A 21,700-nucleotide genomic window follows, 5' to 3' on the forward strand; every position below is an offset into this window, starting at 1 on the left:
AATAATACAGCGAGTGTTTTAGAATATACTATTGGCTTTAAATCAATCACATACACACTTGACTACTTCTCACTCCTACTCACATTGTCATTTTCTTTACCAAATCAATAATGTTAGTGCCAGCAGTGGCTAAATACAGCCACATTACTGTAGCTAATTTACAATAGAAAGTTGTTCTGAAATGACTTAATTACTTGAACCAAATGACCAAATGAAAGTTCAATACAGAATAGATGACTAACTACACTACATTACTGAATATTTCAAACTGAGACTGCCACATTCAAGAAAGTTCTTCTATTTTTTTTACACCAATGCATTAAATTTCAAACATGCAAACATCCTGTATAAAGTAATGAATATGTTTTTGATATTTCATATTTTAATGTATTTCAAAATGATTAGTTAATGCAAATGATGTTATAGATTATATAAGTGCACACTAAAACCAGCTAAACCAACCAGTTGTATTTTTAAATACAGAGTGTTCTTTTAACAATGAACATTTATCTAACCATATGTTATTGTTGGGCATAATTGTAGCTCCATTAAGCTTTCAGGCCCTTAAGGGATAATTATTAATTAAATTTTAATTAATAATAAAGCAAGTTTTTTAGATTAATTGGAGGGGCCAGCGACAAAAGGGGACAATTGCCATTTTAAAGATTAGTTGACCATGTAATGGGCGCTGGAAAAAAAACATATTTGTGTCTGCAGTGCATATTACGCAAATATCACATTCACTTATGTGCTCATCATATTTGATCTAGAGTAAATGTGCTGTTTGCTTCACATTTGCTGTTGAGTGTAGGAGAAGATAAACAAAATTTGCAGCACATGTGGACTGTATTTGTGCAACTTCACACACATGGACAGATGTAGGATAGATGCTATGAATCTGAAGTGCATGTATAAGACACATGTAGCATACACATGACTAATTTCACTTATAAGCTACGTAGTTTGATTTGACAATTAATTTGATTTGAAAATAAAACATGAAAATAATTATACAACTCCATTAACAGTTTATTTACTTTTAGTTCAAATGAGTTTGATACTGAAAAGTTCACAAGGCTTTGGTCTTCTGATTCTCCAACATAGCTCTACTTCTTGTGCTATGGCATCTATTTTGTTGTTAAGAGACTTTCCACATCCTGTAATTTTCTACAATGCCACTACAGTGCGGTGTGTATTTAATCAATTTCTTTTTTCTGGTGAACGATTAGATGTCTCATCACTAACTGCCACCAGAATCTTGCCCGATTAATTCATCGGTTGCTCTTAGTACTCCTTCATACTTTCATTTTGATTCTGTGCCAATGGTTGAAGAATAGTGTAGTGCTTGACGCACTTTCTTTCTACAAAAAGAATATCTGTAACATATTGTAATACAAGCCACAGTAATTCTTACAATGTGCCTTCTCTGTTTTCTCCTAGAATGGCAGCACAAGCTGACTGTTGTCATGTTTCTCTCCTAGCATTGGGTGACCTCTCTGAAGTCACTGCTCCTATCAGAAAATGGGTAACTCTACACACAGAACACACATTTTTGGAGTATACGTTTAATAGTGATAGCTTCAGTACTACTTCATTTGTCATTTTATCAATAACTGCTTGCACGTTTTCTTGATTACCATCCAATGAAGTCCTTTCACCAAATCTGGAAATATTATGGGAGTAAATTAAGTTTTTCAAGTAACATGTACTCATACTTGAGACTGAAATGCTTGTGTAGTTCTTCTACAATCTTATCATCATCATCATTCAATACGATATGTCACGGACAAACTTCCTATAATCACTGAATGATCACTTTTTAGCAGAAAATGCAACTTACACTATTAAGGTATGTGAGCAGTCCTTTACCAGAGTTAGAACAAGCCTTTGGTCTATAGTCTGGATAATTTTTTTTTTTTTTTGGATCGAGTAAGTCACCAATGTTTGGACGCGATTTTTCTTTAAACCCGCAAGAAAATTTCTGCCTTTGCTATGCTTTTGGAGAGGTCTAGGCTATAAACTCTTGCATGCAAAATTTCAGACCTACAGCGTTCTTAGTCTGGCTGCAGGAGCTGCAAAAGTGACTTGTCCGAATGTTCTCAATTCTCGGACAAAAATATGTATTATCATTTGAGTGGCACTGCTCGTAATGCTTGAAGCTGATCAAGTCTTTCTATGCTTGATATGAAAGAACATCTCTTATACTCTCAAAATATATGCAGATATTTGGCTTAGTCCTTATTGGCTGTGAATTACAAAGTTCCAAAGTCACCTCTGTCGTGCAATCTTAAATTCGGCCACACGTGAAGCTCGTGCAAATCAAATAGTTACCTATATCGACCATTTTTAAGAACATTGAGAGCATCAGCTAACGTTCAGTTGTAAATAGATACATGCATCATGACCGTACCTTGATTTTTGCCCGAATAGCTACATTGCATTAAGGCTTCTCTGACAGTAGCAGCCTAGCTACTGCACCCAGCACACATATACACAATCTTAATCCACTTAAATGGGGTTTTGACTATCTCCTATCTTAAAAATGTCAAAAGTTTCTCTTCAAAATGTCCAGGACATTAGCCAGATCGAAATAATCTAATAGAGCAGTCAATTACTCTAATATAACGATCAGCCAACATGTAATCAGGTTTTAAGCATTGTAATCAACGAAATTCACATATAATAGTCTTATTGAAGTGAATATTCCTGGACGTGGTCCTCAGATTTTCTGACTGCTTTAATTGCAAAATAGGTGACTGTTCTATTAGAGTGTTTTGATCTGGCCAATTCCCTGGACATTTTGAAGAAAAACTTTTGATATTTTTAAGACAGGGGTTAGTAAAAATCCCATTTAAGTGGATTTGGATTGTGTATAAGTTACAACTAGACCAACTGGCAAATATTGTAGCCACAAGAAGTTGCTGTTACAACCCTAATCATTAGGACATCATTACTTGACTAACTATATTATTTATGACTATGTATGTATTTTCACATATAAAAATGTTGATTAACAACATTGGTACAATAACATACACATGTATCCTTGTTTATAATACTAATATTAGATATTAAGATTATAGCTTCATTAACCACTAAAGGCTTTCAGGCTCATGTTTTAACTAAAGGTTTATGCAGCAAATTTTTAAAATTAATTGTGGATATACATACTTAATGGCTATAAGTACAAATTGCAACTTACATATAAAGTGCAGAAAGACCAGCAAGTAAGTGTATTTGTAATCCTGGTGAATTACTGTATTTCACAGGTCATAGTATGTGTTTCCTGAATAAACCATTAATGAAAATGTAGGGATAAGGGGAGCTCCACCCCCACGAAAGTGTCGGAAATTAAAATGAAGGCCACCACACACCCTGAATTTACACCTCTTGTAGCACCTTTATATTCTGGTGTTATATTTCTTGTAGTACCATAGCACTCTTCTTTCACACCCTCCAAGTGTCGCTACAGTACCTTTTCTAACACCTGAAGAGAATTGTTTTTAAACATGCAACTGGACACCCCTAAAGGTGCTTTGGTCGCACTTGAATTTTAACAATGCACCTGACTATTTCTCGCTCCTATATACTCACATTGCCATTTACCTTATTCCGAAATGACTGACTTAAACCACATATAAGCAGAAGAAGGTTTTTCAGTTGAACCCGCCTGTAATATGATCTATAGTTTATTTCATAGAAAGTTTCTCCATATAGCAGGCTATAGACCACCATAGTTTAATGCAGTGCTGGGTGTGCCATGTACATAATATCCAGACAAATACTTTTATGTTAACTTTTTGCTTATAGTTATAGGGTTACAAGTACAGTTAAGAATCAAATTAAAGTTGATAAAGGAACAGATAATGCATTACTGAATACTTAAAATGTACAAGCACTCTGCTGAAATTAATGAACACATTGCTGATGTTTTAATGCACTGATTAATACAAAATTAATGATGTTAAATAGTTCTTAGTTTATTGCCTCTTTGTAAGAAGATTTTAAGCGCACATCACACTACAACTACGTAGCTAGAATGACAATTCCAACAAGAACACTAAGTTCCATCATACCCATTGGCAAGTACCTGTGATCTACGTATCATGAATATTTCATTTAGAAGTTATGCTTTTTAAGCGCTCACTTGTGTATTATGATATGACATCATTTATGTAAATAGTGAAGTCTCTTACAACTGGTCTGTTTATAGGTGGACAAGGTACACTGGTAGTTGTGATGTCAATTCCATCATGATTATTGCTCTATATGTGTTTCCAGCCAACAACTGACGTGCAATCCTTCAAAGAGACTGGATAAAGTGGCTATGTAAATAATTAATGTCTGAGTACTAAGGGCCATTACACCATTGATTTGAGCCAAAGAAAAGCAGTTAATGTCACATGGAAAAAAGTGGAAAGTTTGTATTTATATAACTACTTCAAGAGATGAAAAGGTTTAGTACCTATGTATACATTTTCTCACACACAGTGAAAAAAAAAATGTTGATAAAAGGTGCTTGGAACCAGATTATTAGGCCCACATTTGCTACATAGATTTTTGATTTTACTATTTACATACTATACAGTTAGAACTGTTGGGACCAAGGTTGGAACTAATATTTTGCTAAGTGATGAACTGAAGCCCTTTCATGTTCTGTAATAATTTTTCATAAATTAATCCATATGTGGAAATTTATTGATCATCATTTCATAATGATACGTATGTCTTGACCATGATACGTATGTCTTGACCTTGATCCATGGCCTTGTTTCAGCATGTCTTGATCCATACCTCGTATTTCAAAGACATTACAATGGCAGATGAAGTATCTGTATTGCAAGTTCTCAACCAACTTTGGTCCCTCCATCCACTCTTAGACTAGCTACACCGTGTATAGAAATTATACAATCGGTTGTTCATATTGAAATGGTGAAGTTGTAACATCACATTACATCAAATGTTAGACAAATAATATATATTTTGCAAATTCAAAAGTGATGCATTAATAATAGTTACACTGCCTAGTATAAAGTGGTAAATTAATGGAATCACTATTAGCATGTGATTAATGTACTGTATATATAAGGTCCTCTTGTAGGAAGTAAAAATCTGTAAGTTTTAGTATATATGATGACATATTTCTGAATTAATTTTGCATACGTTTTCACAAAATTTTTATAAAATAGTTTCCAGCACTGCCACCACCGCTAGTTGACCTCTCAATCTGATCATAATGGTGATATGATCAGTATTTAGTACAATTATGTAATAGTAAATTTTCTTGTTCATTAAAGCTGTTGTCTCACCAAAATGTGTAGTTGTAGACGACCACTGCCTGAAATGATAACAAACATTATGGGTCACTTATCAACATTTAAAGTAGCATACTACGGTATAGCTATGTATATGCTGGGTCACTAAAATTTTAATAAGAATACCTCCTTATTTTGGCTATATATGTATGTAATAGTTATACCATGGGCAAGAGTGCTTTGCCTGATACATACACACAAGCCCGAGGGTGAGTGCATATATACAGGCAAAGCATGAGTGCCCGTAGTATAACTAATATGTTCTACTTTAGTACGTAGACCCACCTAATTGGCAAATTCTTTAGTTGCTATACCCTTCTCTTATATAGGGAACCAAGTAAGCTGTGATTGTGGGATTGAATTTTGCCAAACAAACTGTGATTGTGGGATTCAATTTTAATACATCAAACAGTAGTTTGATTTTATTTTTGCTAATATAGCAATTTTAAGAGACTATTGTTAATTATGTTACTTTAATGGCTACATTTATATAAGTGATACCCATTAGCTGGTATAGTCACAATGAAGAAGGTATTAGCAAGATCCTTTATACTAGTGGGGGATATTATAATGTAAATCACTTAATTCTACTGTTAAAATGTATCGAGTACATATAACATGGTATAGCTATGCCAAACAGATTTATATACGTATAGTACAACTTTATGCAGGCTGAAGGACCAGGTGTCCTACAGATCTTCAGCACTTGTGCTGTAAAGCCTTAATAAATAAAATAAAATAGTGCAGTATATCGGCTCTACCTTATTACACTTGGTGTAACACATAATTAAGGTATTTCATTTTCCATTAAAACACATAACTGAAGCACAAGCAGAGCTGACAACATTCTCAAGAACTATTATGTGGAAGAAGACATATATGTTCAGTGTTGTGGGAAGCTAGACTAGTTTACACAATGAAATGGCAACATAGATAACTATGATGGCAACCAGAAGTAATTTCGAAGAATATGAAGTCATCAATTTTGTTAATTAACCTCATGATAACCAAGCACATGATTAGATATTTATAGTTATAGAAATTAAATAATTGATCTTCTAGCTTAAAATAAATTGAAAGCAAAAATTACAATCAATATTTAGTTACATATTGGTGAAATGGCAATTAAATTGCAGTTTAACTCAATCAATTACACATTAGCTACAATATGGAACTATTGTTCATAATACATGTATTGTGCATGAATTAATATGCAATGTTGATACACACAGACAGACACAGTATTGCATAAGCGATTGTACATCTATAAATTTGATCTAGTCAGCGAACCTGCAACATCATGGTACCATCCCTATTTGCATGGTAGTTTATATGTGCCATTATACTATTTTCTGACCTTGTCCACTATTGTCCTGATATCAGGTGCCCACATTAACATGTTCCACTGTATTACTGCATACAATGAGTCCTATTCTGGAATATTACAAAGTGGTGCTAGGATGTCCCTGACTAACAGGATTGCATATATAATTAGCAAATTATTGCATGCACTTAGTTACATAAAATCAAAATCATATAACTTGTTATCAAGTACAACAAATATAGGTAGCTACATGTCATGGCACAATTGTGAGGATAAATGGACTAAAATTATTTTCTTCTCATGTGTTAATACAATACATATTAGCTACCTTTGCAGTTGAAAATTCAAGCCATGTATATGTCTGGCTGAAATTAAGGAAAAGAAATCTGTAATTAAAACATTACATTTTATATTACAACTTTCACACTATAGAATGTATGAACACAATAATTACACTTCTCAATTAAATAGCCAAACATTACAATGATGAACTCAACCCTATAGCATATGTAAGTATAAAATTCTATTCTTGATAGTAAAAGACGGTTTATATGTATAGTTAACCTGCAGTGCTTCCTGTCAAGTGTATATATATAAAGGTCAATAGGGACAATATTATTGCTTTATGGCAGTACCCCTGATCTTATCTGTACCTGTTTACCTGTTTACTGTCAGTTGTACACATTAATAATTATCACTTATTGGACACAGCTACAACATGCACATACCAGTTTGTGGCTTTTGTTATAAGAACTCATCCTTATGATGTAAGTATATATGTGACAACAGTGTAGTGCATGGTCACTCACTAAGACCTCTACTCTGAATATGGGATATGTTTACAGGAAAGTAAACATTCACTCATTACTAAGAACTATACGGTTGGATGTGTTGCTGTTTACTAACAGCGAACCATGTACCCACATGCACTGCAAGACCTCAGTTTAAAAGTTAAATACATACTGAGGATCTGCCTGTTATTGATCTAAATAATTCATGGCCATATTGTCTGTCTGACATACAATTTGGACATGCAGTATAGTTACATCAGTATCTGACAATATTACAGCTGGCACTTGCAAAGTTATTTTTTACTGCATGCCAAAAACATTTTAGACTGTTGCATTAAGGGTAGTATACAATTGTTGGGTAGTGATAGTCTGATAGATATTCTTACCTTCCACCACTATATTTTTCCGTAATTAATGATTTATTGCAACAGGCTAGGTAAACCCTTCAGTTATGATAAACCCTTGGGTAGTACAGGTTGTACAGGTTGTACAGGTTGTACAGGTTGTACAGATAATTCCCATAACAATGTGGCAACAATTGTGCAAGCAATGCTGCAACTATGAGAACACTTTTAGTACAAAGCCTTTTTATGTTAATTAGTCATAAGATTATAATCTCAGACCAACCAATCACCGTGTATAATTGTGCAGGATAAACATACAGTTACATATCAATGGAGGTATCTCACCTTTCTGTTAAAGTGCACAAGCAAATTTGACAACTTTCTCATGTTGGGAGAAGATCATATTCACTGTTGTGGTGGTGATGGTAGACAAGAATGATAACCAGGAAGTTGTTTAGAAGAATAATGAGCTCATCTACTAATTAACCTCATCATCATGATGCATGTGATAAAAGATACATACGGGTGTTTTGTGTTTATTGTGGACATGTTTACAATGCTATGCAATACCCACTACAGGTACCAGTGCATGTGCATGGATGGGATCATCCAAATTAAATGTGTTTTAATTTTCCACTGCATAATCAGTTATATGTCCCAATGATGCTGCTTTGTGGTTCTAATTTGTCCACTATACTGTCCTGCATATTAAGTGTCCACATCAATAAACACCACTGTACAAATACTGTGAGTCCCAGTCTGGAATATTATGAACTAATGATACTGCAGATTGTCCCTGACTAACAGTAATGCAAATTATATGAGCGTGTGAAGTTATGCAGGTACAGTAATAAATATTAGCAACTCATTGACTGCAAATTGTCCAAGTGTAGCAAATACAGGTGGTGCAAGTTTAAGGATAAATGTTTTACTTCTTCCTACACTGTTAAAGTACACAAATACAGTTGATAATTCAAGCCATATGTTTGTTATTGTACGAGCTGGTTGAGGAAAGAAATAAAGCTTTCCAAATGCTTATATGATCAAAACATATAACATTTTTATCACTATATACAATGCTTGTATACTGTGACAATTTTAGTTTTTTAGTTGCCAAACACTAAAGTTCACCTTGAGCCTAGCATTGGTAGAATTTTATTCTGCTTCCAGTCAAGTAAATAAGTAGGTGCTGTAGTAGATTCATAGGTCATTTATGTTAAAGAAAATTACTTAATGATATAACACTAAGATCTGCAGCTGATCACCGCACCTTCCCACGTTTCCTGTATCTAATAGTACTGTTGTACACATCAATAATTATCATTTATTGGACACAACTACAACACGCACCAGTTGGTGGCTTTTGTTATATGAACACATCGTTATGATGTCAGCTGTAAGAGTTTTCTTCTCTATTTCCACTTACAATTTAAAATACAAAATATACATGCATTAAAATGATTTATAAAAAAATAGATATGTATGCATGCAGCTGTAGCATCAGCATTACAGTAAGTGGGAGACAGTTTACTAATGATATTAATAATATTACCAAACATCATGGTTTTCCCTGGTAGCAACATAAACACACGCAACATTAGAATAATCCTTAAATCTCACCTGGCTCATACACATAGCTCAGTAACCATCAAAATAATTATTGCTGTTATATTATTTTTATCAACAATGTACAAAACCTTTACAATGTCATGTAATTAGCTACATACTAAAAAAAATTTAAAACTATTAACAGAATAGCTAGCTACTATAGTAGTTAGTGTATAGTAAACCTGACTGCTCAATACTGTGAAATATACTACATGAGATGTGTAATAATGTAGTTAATGTCACAATTTTATATATTGTGTAAAGAGCACAACAAATACAATGCACTTCAGGTATGGAATACTATTATAATAATACATATGTCCATTTAGTCAAATGTATAACTTTATAAAAATAATTGAAAGTAAAGTGGCATACGACATACATATAAAATGTTTCACAGTAAAGTGGCAGCCAATAAGAGGAAAATAGTAACACACTAGTAGAGTTTCCATTGGTCAACAGTGTTGGTGAAACTAGAATAGTGTGGGATGTTACCTTATATGGAACATGCTAAATGTGTATATAAGGAGCAGTGCTATGGACAAAGTTCATCATTAATCAGAGAATAAGCTACTCAACAATGAAACTGCTTCTTCTACTAACAAGTTTGGCTACTGCTCTACTGCTAGCTATAGCAATAGTAAGTCAATAATTGTTCTCACACTAGTCACCATATTGATCACATTGTTATGTTATTCTCTATAGGATACTCCTACTCACCCATCATGTGGTAATTGTACATACAGTACATTTAGAGGAAACCCTGGACTACCAGGATCACAGGTACACACTACACTAGCTACTAAATGTTATGTGTAGTCATGTGTCTCCTCTGTCACCACCATGCACCACCACTGTAGGGTCCTAAAGGATATCCGGGTGATGATGGTCCTCGTGGTAGGTCAGGTCAACCAGGTACTAATGGAGCTTATGGACCAAAGGGAGATGATGGTGACCAAGGTTATCCTGGACCCCGTGGTCCTAAAGGAGAATGTCTTCTCACTGGTGGGCAGCCTGGCCCTCAAGGGGAAATGGGAGAACCAGGACATAAGATGTTGTACTGCAAACATCGCTTTAGCAAAGTTTAATAGCATCATATCATTGTCATTTTAGGGTGTTACTGGATACAAGGGAGTTCATGGTCCTAAAGGATACCAAGGAGAAAAGGTAACTACCACCCTAATAATGTTAAATCGGTTTAATGAACTAGTGATCTCTTGTAGGGAAAATTTTGCCTGCATGCACCACCTGGATATCCTGTAAGTAATAACAATTGCATAACAATCATTAACTATAGCTGCAACTGATATTACATGGTCTGCTATTGTCTAGCTTTTTGCTTATACAATTTAATTTGTTTTGTACAGGGTATCCCTGGTGATGAGGGTCCTTGTGGTGAACCTGGAATGACAGGAGATCCAGTGAGTGAATCTAAATATAAAAAAATATCCATATGTGGTCATAATGTAGGGTCCACGTGGTCCCAAAGGACAGAAAGGAAGTACCAAGGGACTTTGGAAGGTATGCTAGTGTAATGATCACTGACAATGTTCCCATCTTAATTCATGAAGTTGTAAGCAATGCATAGCTACAATGGCAACTGTCAATTTGAAGTCTTTGTATGTTGTGATATCTTTATTGATCATATGCAGATCAGAAAACAATTTGATAATATGGTCAACTATCTTGGACTTCAGCTACAGTCATGTTGTAAGGCAGGTATGGATGATGCAAAATGGTTGACAGTGAATCAGTTTTGACTACCTCTACCTGTATAATAGCTGGACATCATGTCACAACAAAGAGAGCAACACGTGATGTAGACACTGGTACATCATCACAATACAATTGTCCTAAACAAGGCACGGTGAGTTCTTCACTACAACAACAACCACACAATTTTTCATTATCTTCATCATAACATTTTAGTTTGTACAAGGAGAACATGGGCCCGAAGGACCACAAGGACCAAAAGGTATGTGAACAAGTAGCATGTATATCAGACATAATACAATCAATACACAATAACTAGTGACTATATGCAACCTCTTATTAGCATGGCACACCACTAACACCAATAGTACGTAGACATCATACCATCATACTATTACTACAATAGGGAGAGATGGGTGATGATGGTAGTCAGGGACCTAAAGGATACAATGGAGTACCTGGAAAACATGGAGCTGCTGGTAAACCTAGAGATCAGGGACCACCTGGACCTTATGGACCTAAGGGATATCCTGGAGAACTCCAACAATGTCAACAATGTACAGAAATTCCTGCAGTTAAAGGAGAGAAAGGAGACCAAGGTGAAACTGGTGACAAGGGACCTCCAGGTTACAGGGGACCTCAAGGACCTCCTGGAGATGACGCTCAATGCCTTGTTGGGAGACCAGGAACTAAGGGAATACGTGGTCCATCTGGAAAAGATGGATTAAAGGGAGATATTGGTCCTGTTGGATATCCTGGTCTTCCAGGAGTTCAGGGTAACCTTGACAATGCCAAACGTGTAGAAGAACTACTTGAATACATTGCCACCTTTCGCTCATCATTCTACCAGTGTTGTTTTGGGCAAGACTATGACTCACATCTCAAAAGAGCAATTGATGCTATAAACTTTGAAGTGAGGGAACGACGTGATGTTGGAACTACCAATGATGACAACACAACATGCAAATACTATGTGGATTATGAAAGTGGTAGTCCTTGTAATCATTACTTCACATATTGTCCATTCAAGAAAGGACCAATGGGATATGCCGGTCCACCAGGACCCAGAGGAGACCCCGGTAACCAAGGTTATCCTGGACCAGATGGACACGATGGACAAGATGGTAAACCTGGTTCTAAAGGTCAAAAGGTCAAAAGGGTAATAGGGGACCACCAGGACCAGAAGGACCACCTGGAGTTGACACCTATAAAAAATGTCCTACACAAGGACCTAAAGGACAGAAGGGAGTACCTGGTGAAAAGGGAGACAAGGGTCCTCGTGGTGATGTTGGTTATCCTGGTGCTAAAGGAGAAGCTTGTCCACCTTCTGTTGGTCCTGATGGAGTACCAGGTGTACCTGGTTATCCTGGAGTGAATGGAGAGAAGGGAATAAGAGGAGCACATGGACCACAAGGACAAAGAGGAGAACCAGGTGATGATGACATCACTCAAGAACAGTTGGATGAGTACAAGTTACGACTAGACCAACTGGCAAATATTGTAGCCACAAGAAGTTGCTGCTACAATCCTACCCACTAGAACTTTATCACTGACTTGTATATTTTACTCATTTAAAGTTGTGTATATAACAATAAAAATTAACAATATACTAAACACAAATGTATTTAATAGTGCATTGGTAGCTATTATGAAGTACCCTATAAGCTGTAAATAAACAAAACTGCAGCAATAAACATATTTGAAATGTTCATACTCCAACAACTAATCTATCTTACTAGTTGTTTAGCATGATTGTGTAAATTTTGTTGAGTTAGTGAAGTGGTCATGAGTGATGCAATCTCAGAAGTGTCAGAACTATACAACATGATAGGTTTTTGCAAGTTGATGGGAGCCTTGTAAATGTTTAGTTTGGGAAAATATGTCACAACAGTCAGTAATTCTAATAGAGCAGTCAAACTGCTAATGGACACAGTTAGTTTATTAGAACAGACGATTATACTGGCAACAGTATTTACAAAGCTGTATTCCTTGATCCTCCCTAATAGAACAATCAATGAACGACACAAAGACAATCTCTCTAACACAGTGAATATCAAATAAATTTGAAGAACTAAAATTAATGTTGAATGGAAATTCTGATGATACTTGGGTATTGTTTATGTTCAGAGTGTGGTCATACAACTCTACTATTGCTTGAAACATGAGTCAGTGTTCTGGTTGGCATCATCATGTTAGTTCTAGGACATAATTTAGAGAATGTGCATTTTCAATTTTCATCCTTTTGTTGGTCATTATAATTATGCATCCTGGTTTGGTTCTATCTAGGCCTCAGTTAAACATGCTCAAAATGTTGCCCAAAATGCTTTCAGGGTGGATAGAAAAATAAGTGATAGAAAAATATAAGTGATAGGCACAGGGCCTTTGTCTGTATCCATATCCAGTGACAAGCCACAAGTCGTCTAACTTCTTTTTGAAAACTGATATGGTGGGTGCTGAAACCACTTCAGCTGGTAAACAGTTCCATTGATTTATAACCCTCTGGGTGAAAAGGTTGGCTCTCAGTTACAGTCTACTTTGCTGTTTATAGAGTTTCAGATGGTGCTCTTCAGTGTTCCCATTAGGTTAGCAACATTTCTTATGATTATCATGGAACATTTAAATGTAATCAGTGAATGCTCTATTAGAATATTTCGCTACAACTTGACTGTTCTATAAGAGAGTATCAGTTGCAGTTTCCACTGACTGCTCTATTAGGGTGCATCAATGGGTTTTTATGGAATTAAGCTCCAAAAAGTTTGAAATATTCACTTAATATGTTAGCTAGTATAATGCTGGTATAGCACTCCAGCCTATTATCATGCTAGCATATTTGACACAGGCCTAGTTCTATCTGAAATGTCCACTGTGATCAAGGGTGTGGAACCATTGATCATTCAACATTAAAATTAATGAACATTCAACATTAATTTTAGTTCTTCAAAAGAAATGGAACCAGTATATATGACAAAGGTCCTTAAGAGCACCAACAATTTTTATAATACATGTCATGGGAAATAGACCAAGAATGGGTCCTAGCAACTACCACCAGCCCACTGTGCAGCACATCTTTAACAGCCTTCGACAAGTTCACATCTTTCAAAGTTACATGCCAATGTTGTTACCATATTATGTACATGTATTGTATAAAGCAGAAAATTGCTGTTATTGTACTTTATTGTGTTGTACACTCTTACATGGAAGAACGACTCTGTCAAATGTGTTGAGCTTAAATTAAAATCAACCAATTAAGTTTGTGGAGCCCAAACCACACAAACATATTCCCATCAGTGGCCTAACAATAGCTTTGTATGCTCTATCTACATGTTGACTTCTGAAACATATCCCAATATATTCAAAACCCTGGTGCTTTTGAAGCAAAAATCTGATACTGGGAAGACCACAGTAACTTTCCATTTGTATGGATTCCCAGGTGTTTCACAAGATTGGTCCACTGGACTGGCTAATAGTCAATTAGAGTAATTAGGCACCTATTGTTGGTAATCAATAAGGCATTGTTCTAAATGGTGGTCCAGTCATGCTCTACACTTTGGCACGCTTGGACACTTGTGTGTGCCATGGTTTGAGCATTAGACCATTGTTATTATATTGCTTGTGTCCTGTCACCTAAAACCTGATGTAGGCGGGAGGTGATTGTTAACACATTTACCTTTGTTATTTGAGTATGCGACTGCTCTATTAGAGTATCTTGAAAGGTGCAGACTGTGCTCTCATACTTCCTGTTGAACAACAGTGGAAGGACGTGCAACTGCTGTGTTTATATCTGCAGCCAATACATTTATCTTAACACTTGGTCATTCTGTGCCTCTCTGTCATGAAATACATGATCTATAATCAAATAATAAAATTTGGCAAGGTTACCTTAAAATTGATACAGGCAGTGGCAGGAAACAGGAGCACATCAAATCTTGCCCATAGGATTTGATGAGCTCCTGCAGGAAACAAGGAGTGTGATAGCCTTATATGCTATTCACTATAATACTTTCATTTTCAACTTGTACATTTTACAGGGTCCAATTAATTACAAACTAAGCAAACACAAGAAATATACAACAGCACAGAATTATTGCACTGAACAAACACAGACATAGCGTTTACTGTTAGTATGTACAGTCAAAAAGCTACCAACATTTGTTAAAGGTCAATATAATTATACATAAATACATTTCATTGCATTTTGCATTACAGGATAACAAATACAACACAAAGACACTTATGTAGTAAATAAATACGTATGTACATACCAAAAAACAACTAGTAACTTTACAATAAAAACATGTTCTATATTTGATTTCTGCAGCATTGGCTGGTGATTAGTGGTGGTGTATGAGGAGTAGTTGATTGCTTATCAGCTGGTAGTATATCCACTGACTTGTAGTGTCGAATTGGTCCTGCACAGTGTTGTAATGACTGTCGGTATTCAACCAACCATTTTCTTTCTTCTTCCTCCTTTTCGGCTTTCTTTAAAGCTAGCTCCCTAGCCTGCTGCTCTTCACGCTCTCTCTTGTCCATCTCGTACAGTTTTCGCTGCTGGCTACGCTGCTCCGTGTTTAATACAAAATTCTGAACTTGCAGAAGAGGTCTGTTTGATTTCTCCGGGACAAATGGTTTACTGTAGATAGTTTCATTTTTAGAAGCCTTAAATTCAGCAACCACTTTTGCTTGTTCTTGCATTTCCTTGACCTATATGCATTAGGAACAAACTAACTCATTCACACACACACAACACACACACGACATGTTGATAGCTATCAACTTTTCTTTATTATACACTATAACTTTAGTATTCATTACTGTCCATTGTGTTACTTAGTATATCATAGGGTCTCATCTTTTCACAAATAAATATTTATACAAGTCCTCAAAGGTATTCTGTAGCAGAGTTATCTGGCACCATCCAATGAAGTAAAATTAAACCCCCCTGGGAACCACCTAGTGTTTAGACAACTGAAGGGAGAAAAGGAGAGAGAATAGACGTCTTAATGATTAAGACAAAATATACATTACAAGCATACAGGGGCCTAGACACAGGGGTACCATGTGCTGATGGATCAGTACAGGAGCCCTGGCAAGACTTACATTAACTAAAGGTAAATTAAATTACAATACACAAAAAAAAGAAACATACTTAAAGTTTACCTAAGGTGGTCTAAAAGATCCCAGCCCGGGGAGGCTCTAGAATTAAAAATTCTGTAAGAACAGGACACAGCAATGCGAGCTGCCTGCTCAAACAAGGATCTTATGGTTTTCTTTGGCACTTCACAAGCAGTAGCCATTTGAACAATTGTTTCTGGCAAAAAGTGGCCTAAACAACCAATTTCAATTGGAACAAGATTGACAGTTAACCCAGAAAGCTGGAGGTCATATAGCAAGGAAGACCAATAAATCTGAATCAGTACAGTAAAAGAAACAACCAAGTGATGGTACTCCAATAGAACAACCAACTACTTTAATAGAACAATCTTTATATTGTTGGTAAAGGAATTCCAGATATACCCGTATGTATGTACGGAAAGAAACATATGTGACCGGAACCCGACACAATAGCGCATTTTTCGAATTCCTGTTTATTAAATATTTATGATCTACTTAGCCAAGTACATTCTCTAGCAAAGTTTCAGCCTCATATCTATATGCCAATAACTTTTAGAGTCACAGACCTACAAAGTAGCAACAACAGAAAAATCGATTTGTACACCAAGTATACTCTATTGGGAAAATAAATTACAAACACTTACTAAAATGGTTTAACTTATGAAAGAATGGACGTACTGGGCTGAAAGTTTCACCATCGTGTTTGCCATGAATAGGGGAATCATTTACTGGGTAAGTTTGTCCTTTTATTGCCTTTCTCCACTGGATACAAAGGCGAAATTCGTGAAGAAAGATCGATCACATACAATCGCTTTGACGTCACATAAACAAACACTCATAACTTGCATATCCTTGGGTATAGCTACTGCAACGGAACAAAGATTTTCTAACTACTTTTGAGTAGGCGAATAAGATGATATCCAGGATTTTATTGGTAGTCCCTGCCTTCACTAAGAAAGAGGCTTTCAAAAAATTTACAATTTTTTCAACAATATGCAAAAACTTCACCAATTGTTTTCAATGCATTATACTGGAAATTTAGGCTTGTGCTATTGTGTTGGGTTTTCGCAGATCCGGTCACATAAGTAGGGAAAATTGGCAAATCAAGTAAAATATCACAGTTGGCAAAATAAAATTGCTATTAAAAATTAGCTTAGATCCAAGACTTGTGCTAAAATCCATGCTTGATTCTTAACAAAATAGTTGTATATTTAGTAAAATTATGATCGGTTATTTTGTAATTGTAAAAGTATCAGTTACGGTATAAACTTCACAAACGAAGCTTGTCTTTTAACCTACTGCAAATTTCTTGTTTGATTTTTGTGATGAAGATCAGAGTACAGGACATATTGGAGTGCCACTTCCTTGTTCAAGGTTCAAGGATAGCACATGTACTAGCCCAACTAGCTTGATGACTTGGTAGCCCTTGGCCAGTCACATAGAGTTACTCGAGGGACTGCTTGGTTCCATCAGCAACAGGTTTACATGCTTAAAACTACATAACTACAAGAGTGGCTGTTTTCCTCACGAGCAAAATATTTGGATGGAGAAAATTTGATGAATTTATGGTCACTAACCAAATTTTACCAGTGGCAAAGTTCCCTCCATACAGTATGTGACTGAGGTTCCATTGTACTTACCAATAATTCACACACAGTAGCTTACCTTTTCTTGGAATTGCTTCTGGTGTTTCTCCCCTCTTAAGTCAGATCGGAATTGGAAAAGTTCTGGTTCTATCTTCTGCCCTGGTCGTACCACCTTCTGTTTCTGAAAGGTTTGGTATTGGATTTGCCTTGAACTGTGACCCCTGACAATTTTTAGAACAGCAAATACAATAACAACACCACCCTATAGAATACCTCACTAAACTAGGACAAGAAACTGGGTACGAAATAAAGGTTAGGGGGGAACTTTTGAAAATACAGCAGAATAACTGTACTATATACATAGAACTAATGTAACTGGTGGCTTGTCAGCACATACGACAAGAAAAAAAGAACTTGGCACTAAATTAAGCACATAGGAGTAAACTTTCTAATCACCTTTATTAGTTCCTCTTCTTGTCGCTTCAGTTCACCATCAACTATGTCTCGTCTAGTGGGCTTGCCTTCATATCGGCTCTCAAACTGGAATGGATGCACATCCATCTTCTTGTGGCTCAGTTCTGGATGAAACACAGGCTTATCAGCTGGTGGAGCAGGTTGTGGTTGAAATACTGGCTCTGGACTGGCCTCCTTCTGCTCAAACTTTTACAGATGATATTACTAATGTACATACACATGACCCCTGAAATACTACTGTGAAGCACCCCTATACCCTCCTGTCTAATCAAAAATCAAATCTCCTGTCATTCATATGGAGATATTCAGGCACATGCATACTACCCAATTCACCTAATGTATGGTACAGTGTAGATACAGTACAATATCATGGGGCACAATTGATGCAACAAGCCTTAAAATAATTGCCTATGCATGCATGCGCGCGCACTACACTCACATATGCACATATGAATTCACATTTCATATACCCATAAAGCCACCTGATGCTACCCCATAAAAATTACCTAGCCACCTTCTCAATAGTAGCCACACTGTTTTCAATGCTGAAAGTTATAGTAGCAACAGCTATAAACTGGTAAAATATGGTGAAAGTAGTGAAGTGCATGCAAAGCTAGGGAATTCCCTCCTATGACCAATGTAAGGGACACTACAAATTACATACAGTACCGTATTACACATACCTTTTAGAGTCCCACTCCAACTTCCTTTTTTTCAAACAAAACGCCAGTGACTCAGGGTCTGTACATTCAACAGGCCTTTTTCCTGGCACCCCCTGTAACAACAGAACAATAATTAAGGTACATGTATACAGGGAATTTTCTGCCAAACTGTCAGTACAACCATGAGCTTATAAAGCAAGAAATTACAATGCGCATGAAAATATGAAAAGGGTTACATCTGTATAGAAACAGCTATACGCGTACCCCAACTAACCTTTACTCCTTCTAAGATGCCCTTGGGGACAGGACGAGCTCGAAATTCTTCCTATAACATTGAGTGGTCTTCTTCTGTCTTCTTAGGTTTAGTATCTGCAGCCAGTGCAGGGGACATCGCTCTTGTTAGGGACCTCATCTCAACCTTTGGCACACCAAGAAGACCTCCCATCACTATGATATTACGGTTGAAAGGCTTTGCCTTAAACTGATAGCTAGATTAAAAAATTATGCATGTTTTAATTAACAATTCATCTCAATTATGGAACCAAACTCTTACACAATATTGCCTGTTACAAACTTGTTAAGAGTTAAAATATTGCAATCAGGATGTGAAAACATGGGGAGGGGGCATAAATCACTGCAGTTGTCTGCTTAGTACAATAACTTTGCTCTACATCATAATAACCACCTCTTTACATTCTATTGGTGTAATCTCAGTACGATGATCAAGACACACTAATAGAACAGTCAGTTTATTTTTTCCCCCATAGGGCCTAGACATCTCACAAAGGGCTTGTTGCATGCTATGTAAATACTAATAAGTGTGGCTTAATTAGTTCCATCTGACAAAGCGTACCTATGAACTAAATTATCTATCTTTGAATATTAAAGACCTCCAAATAAAAAACATGTACAAGTGGGAAAAAAAAACAGTTTCTGAGGTCCACACAGACAACTACCAATACACCAACCTTGTATGTGCTAAATTATGGATACACCTACATACATGTTTTGATTACCTTTCAACTTCTTCTGCTTCTTTTTCTTCCTTCTCCATAACACTTTCAACATGAACTGGACGGCTTCTAGTCTTGGCCACGAGTTTCGGTGTCTTCGGTTTAGTCAATTCCTGAGGCATAACAGTCTCCTTGCTTGCAGTTATTGTGTTCAGCAAAAATTATAAACAATATTTAGTTATGTATTAGTGTAATGGTAGCTAAATTGCAGCTTAGCCTAAAATCATTAGTAATTTTACACAATTTAGCTACAGTATGGAAGTATTGTTCACAATACTGTACATGAGTTGTGATATCGGCTACTTTTCCCATTGATATAATACAAACAGGTCAACACAGTATTGCATAAATGATTGTAGCTACATCTGTAAATTTGATCTAGTCAGCAATCCTGCAACATCATGGTACCATTCCTATTTCCAAGGTGGTTTATATGTGCTATTATACTATTTTGTGACCTTGTACACTATTGTCCTGATATCAAGTGCCCACATTAAAATGTCCCACTGTATTACTGCATACAATGAGTCCCATTTTGGAATATTACAAAGTAATGCTAGGATGTCCCTGACTAACAGGATTGCATATATAATTAGCAAATTATTGCATGCACTTAGTTTCATATATAAATCAAAATTGTATAATTTATTATCAAGTACAACAAATATAGGTAGCTACATGTCATGGTGCAACTGCGAGGATAAAAGGACTGAAATTATTTCTCACTATATATACCTTTACAGTTGAAAATTCAAGCCATTATGTCTGGCTAAAATTAAGGAAAAGAAATATATGTTTACCCTACCACCTACGTATAATATGCATGTGCTTAAAACATGACATTTTATATTACAAATTTCCACACTATAGAATGCCTGAACACAATAACTACACTTCTCAATGAAATAGCTAAACATTACAATATTGAACTCAACCCTAGAGTAGTATTAAGGGAACATACAATTGTCAGGTAGTAGATTTTATTTTATTTATTTTTTACTTCCATCACTTTATTTTTTCATAATTAATTGGGGCGAGCCTGAGCGAGCCCCACACTATCGAGTCAACGGTGTAATGGACCCGTTTACAAAAAATTACGATAAGAAACGGAGTCAATGTGTAATGGACCCGTAATACGACAATAAATTACGATATAAAGCGGATACCTTACACTTGCTCCAGCGTAATGATTCATATCACGATAAATCAACGGCGTAGATTACTGCCTTCCCATATTTGGCGATGTGTAATGGACCACATCACGAGAATTACCGGCCTAGATTACTGCTTTCCCATATTTGGCGATGTGTAATGGACCATATAACGGGATTTACCGGCGTAGATTACTGCTTTCCCATATTTGGCAATGTGTAATGGACCATATCACGGGATTTACCGGCCTAGATTACTGCTTTCCCATATTTGGCGATGTGTAATGGACCATATCAAGGGATTTACCGGCCTAGATTACTGCTTTCCCATATTTGGCGATGTGTAATGGACCATATCACGGCATTTACCGGCGTAGATTACTGCCCAGCCACGTGCAATGGATGCAGATGAACGCCTTCGACGCAGGAGAGAGCAGTACAGGCGTAGAAGAGATAGAGAAACCCCTGAAGATGCGGAAAGAAGAAGGTGTAGAGACAGGGAGTATATGAGACGGCGAAGAGCAGGGATGACAGCGGAGCAGAGGAGAATTGAAAGAACTAGAAATGCACTGCCTTCCCCACAAATCCCTACGCAATTTAATGTTAT

At 36.2% G+C, this 21,700-nt stretch overlaps 3 protein-coding genes across 3 annotated transcripts; 1 reads left to right on the forward strand and 2 right to left on the reverse strand.

Annotated features, from left to right (window-relative positions):
* Positions 1-9,962: 9,962 nt before the first annotated feature.
* On the forward strand, positions 9,963-12,634 carry LOC136264763 (collagen alpha-1(III) chain-like). The gene is made up of 11 exons (XM_066059533.1): positions 9,963-10,022; positions 10,088-10,165; positions 10,243-10,464; positions 10,496-10,549; positions 10,750-10,803; positions 10,853-10,903; positions 11,035-11,101; positions 11,164-11,249; positions 11,502-11,871; positions 12,130-12,219; positions 12,273-12,634. Exons 1-11 carry the CDS (start codon positions 9,963-9,965, stop codon positions 12,632-12,634), a joined length of 1,494 nt encoding a protein of 497 aa, XP_065915605.1.
* Positions 12,635-15,212: 2,578 nt separating this feature from the next.
* Positions 15,213-21,389, reverse strand: LOC136264642 (targeting protein for Xklp2-A-like). Its single transcript, XM_066059418.1, has 7 exons — positions 21,109-21,389; positions 19,946-20,077; positions 19,204-19,417; positions 18,951-19,042; positions 18,250-18,453; positions 17,873-18,014; positions 15,213-15,796 (listed from the first exon to the last, which is right to left on the reverse strand). Exons 1-3 carry the CDS (start codon positions 21,135-21,137, stop codon positions 19,255-19,257), a joined length of 324 nt encoding a protein of 107 aa, XP_065915490.1. The 5' UTR covers positions 21,138-21,389; the 3' UTR covers positions 15,213-15,796; positions 17,873-18,014; positions 18,250-18,453; positions 18,951-19,042; positions 19,204-19,254.
* LOC136264764 (targeting protein for Xklp2 homolog) lies at positions 15,395-19,113 on the reverse strand. The gene is made up of 6 exons (XM_066059534.1): positions 19,099-19,113; positions 18,951-19,042; positions 18,782-18,812; positions 18,250-18,453; positions 17,873-18,055; positions 15,395-15,796 (listed from the first exon to the last, which is right to left on the reverse strand). The coding sequence occupies exons 1-6, from the start codon at positions 19,111-19,113 to the stop codon at positions 15,395-15,397; spliced, it is 927 nt and encodes a 308-aa protein (XP_065915606.1).
* Positions 21,390-21,700: the final 311 nt, after the last annotated feature.

The sequence above is a fragment of the Dysidea avara genome, chromosome 8 (genome assembly GCF_963678975.1).
Source record: "Dysidea avara chromosome 8, odDysAvar1.4, whole genome shotgun sequence".
Lineage (NCBI taxonomy): Eukaryota > Metazoa > Porifera > Demospongiae > Dictyoceratida > Dysideidae > Dysidea > Dysidea avara.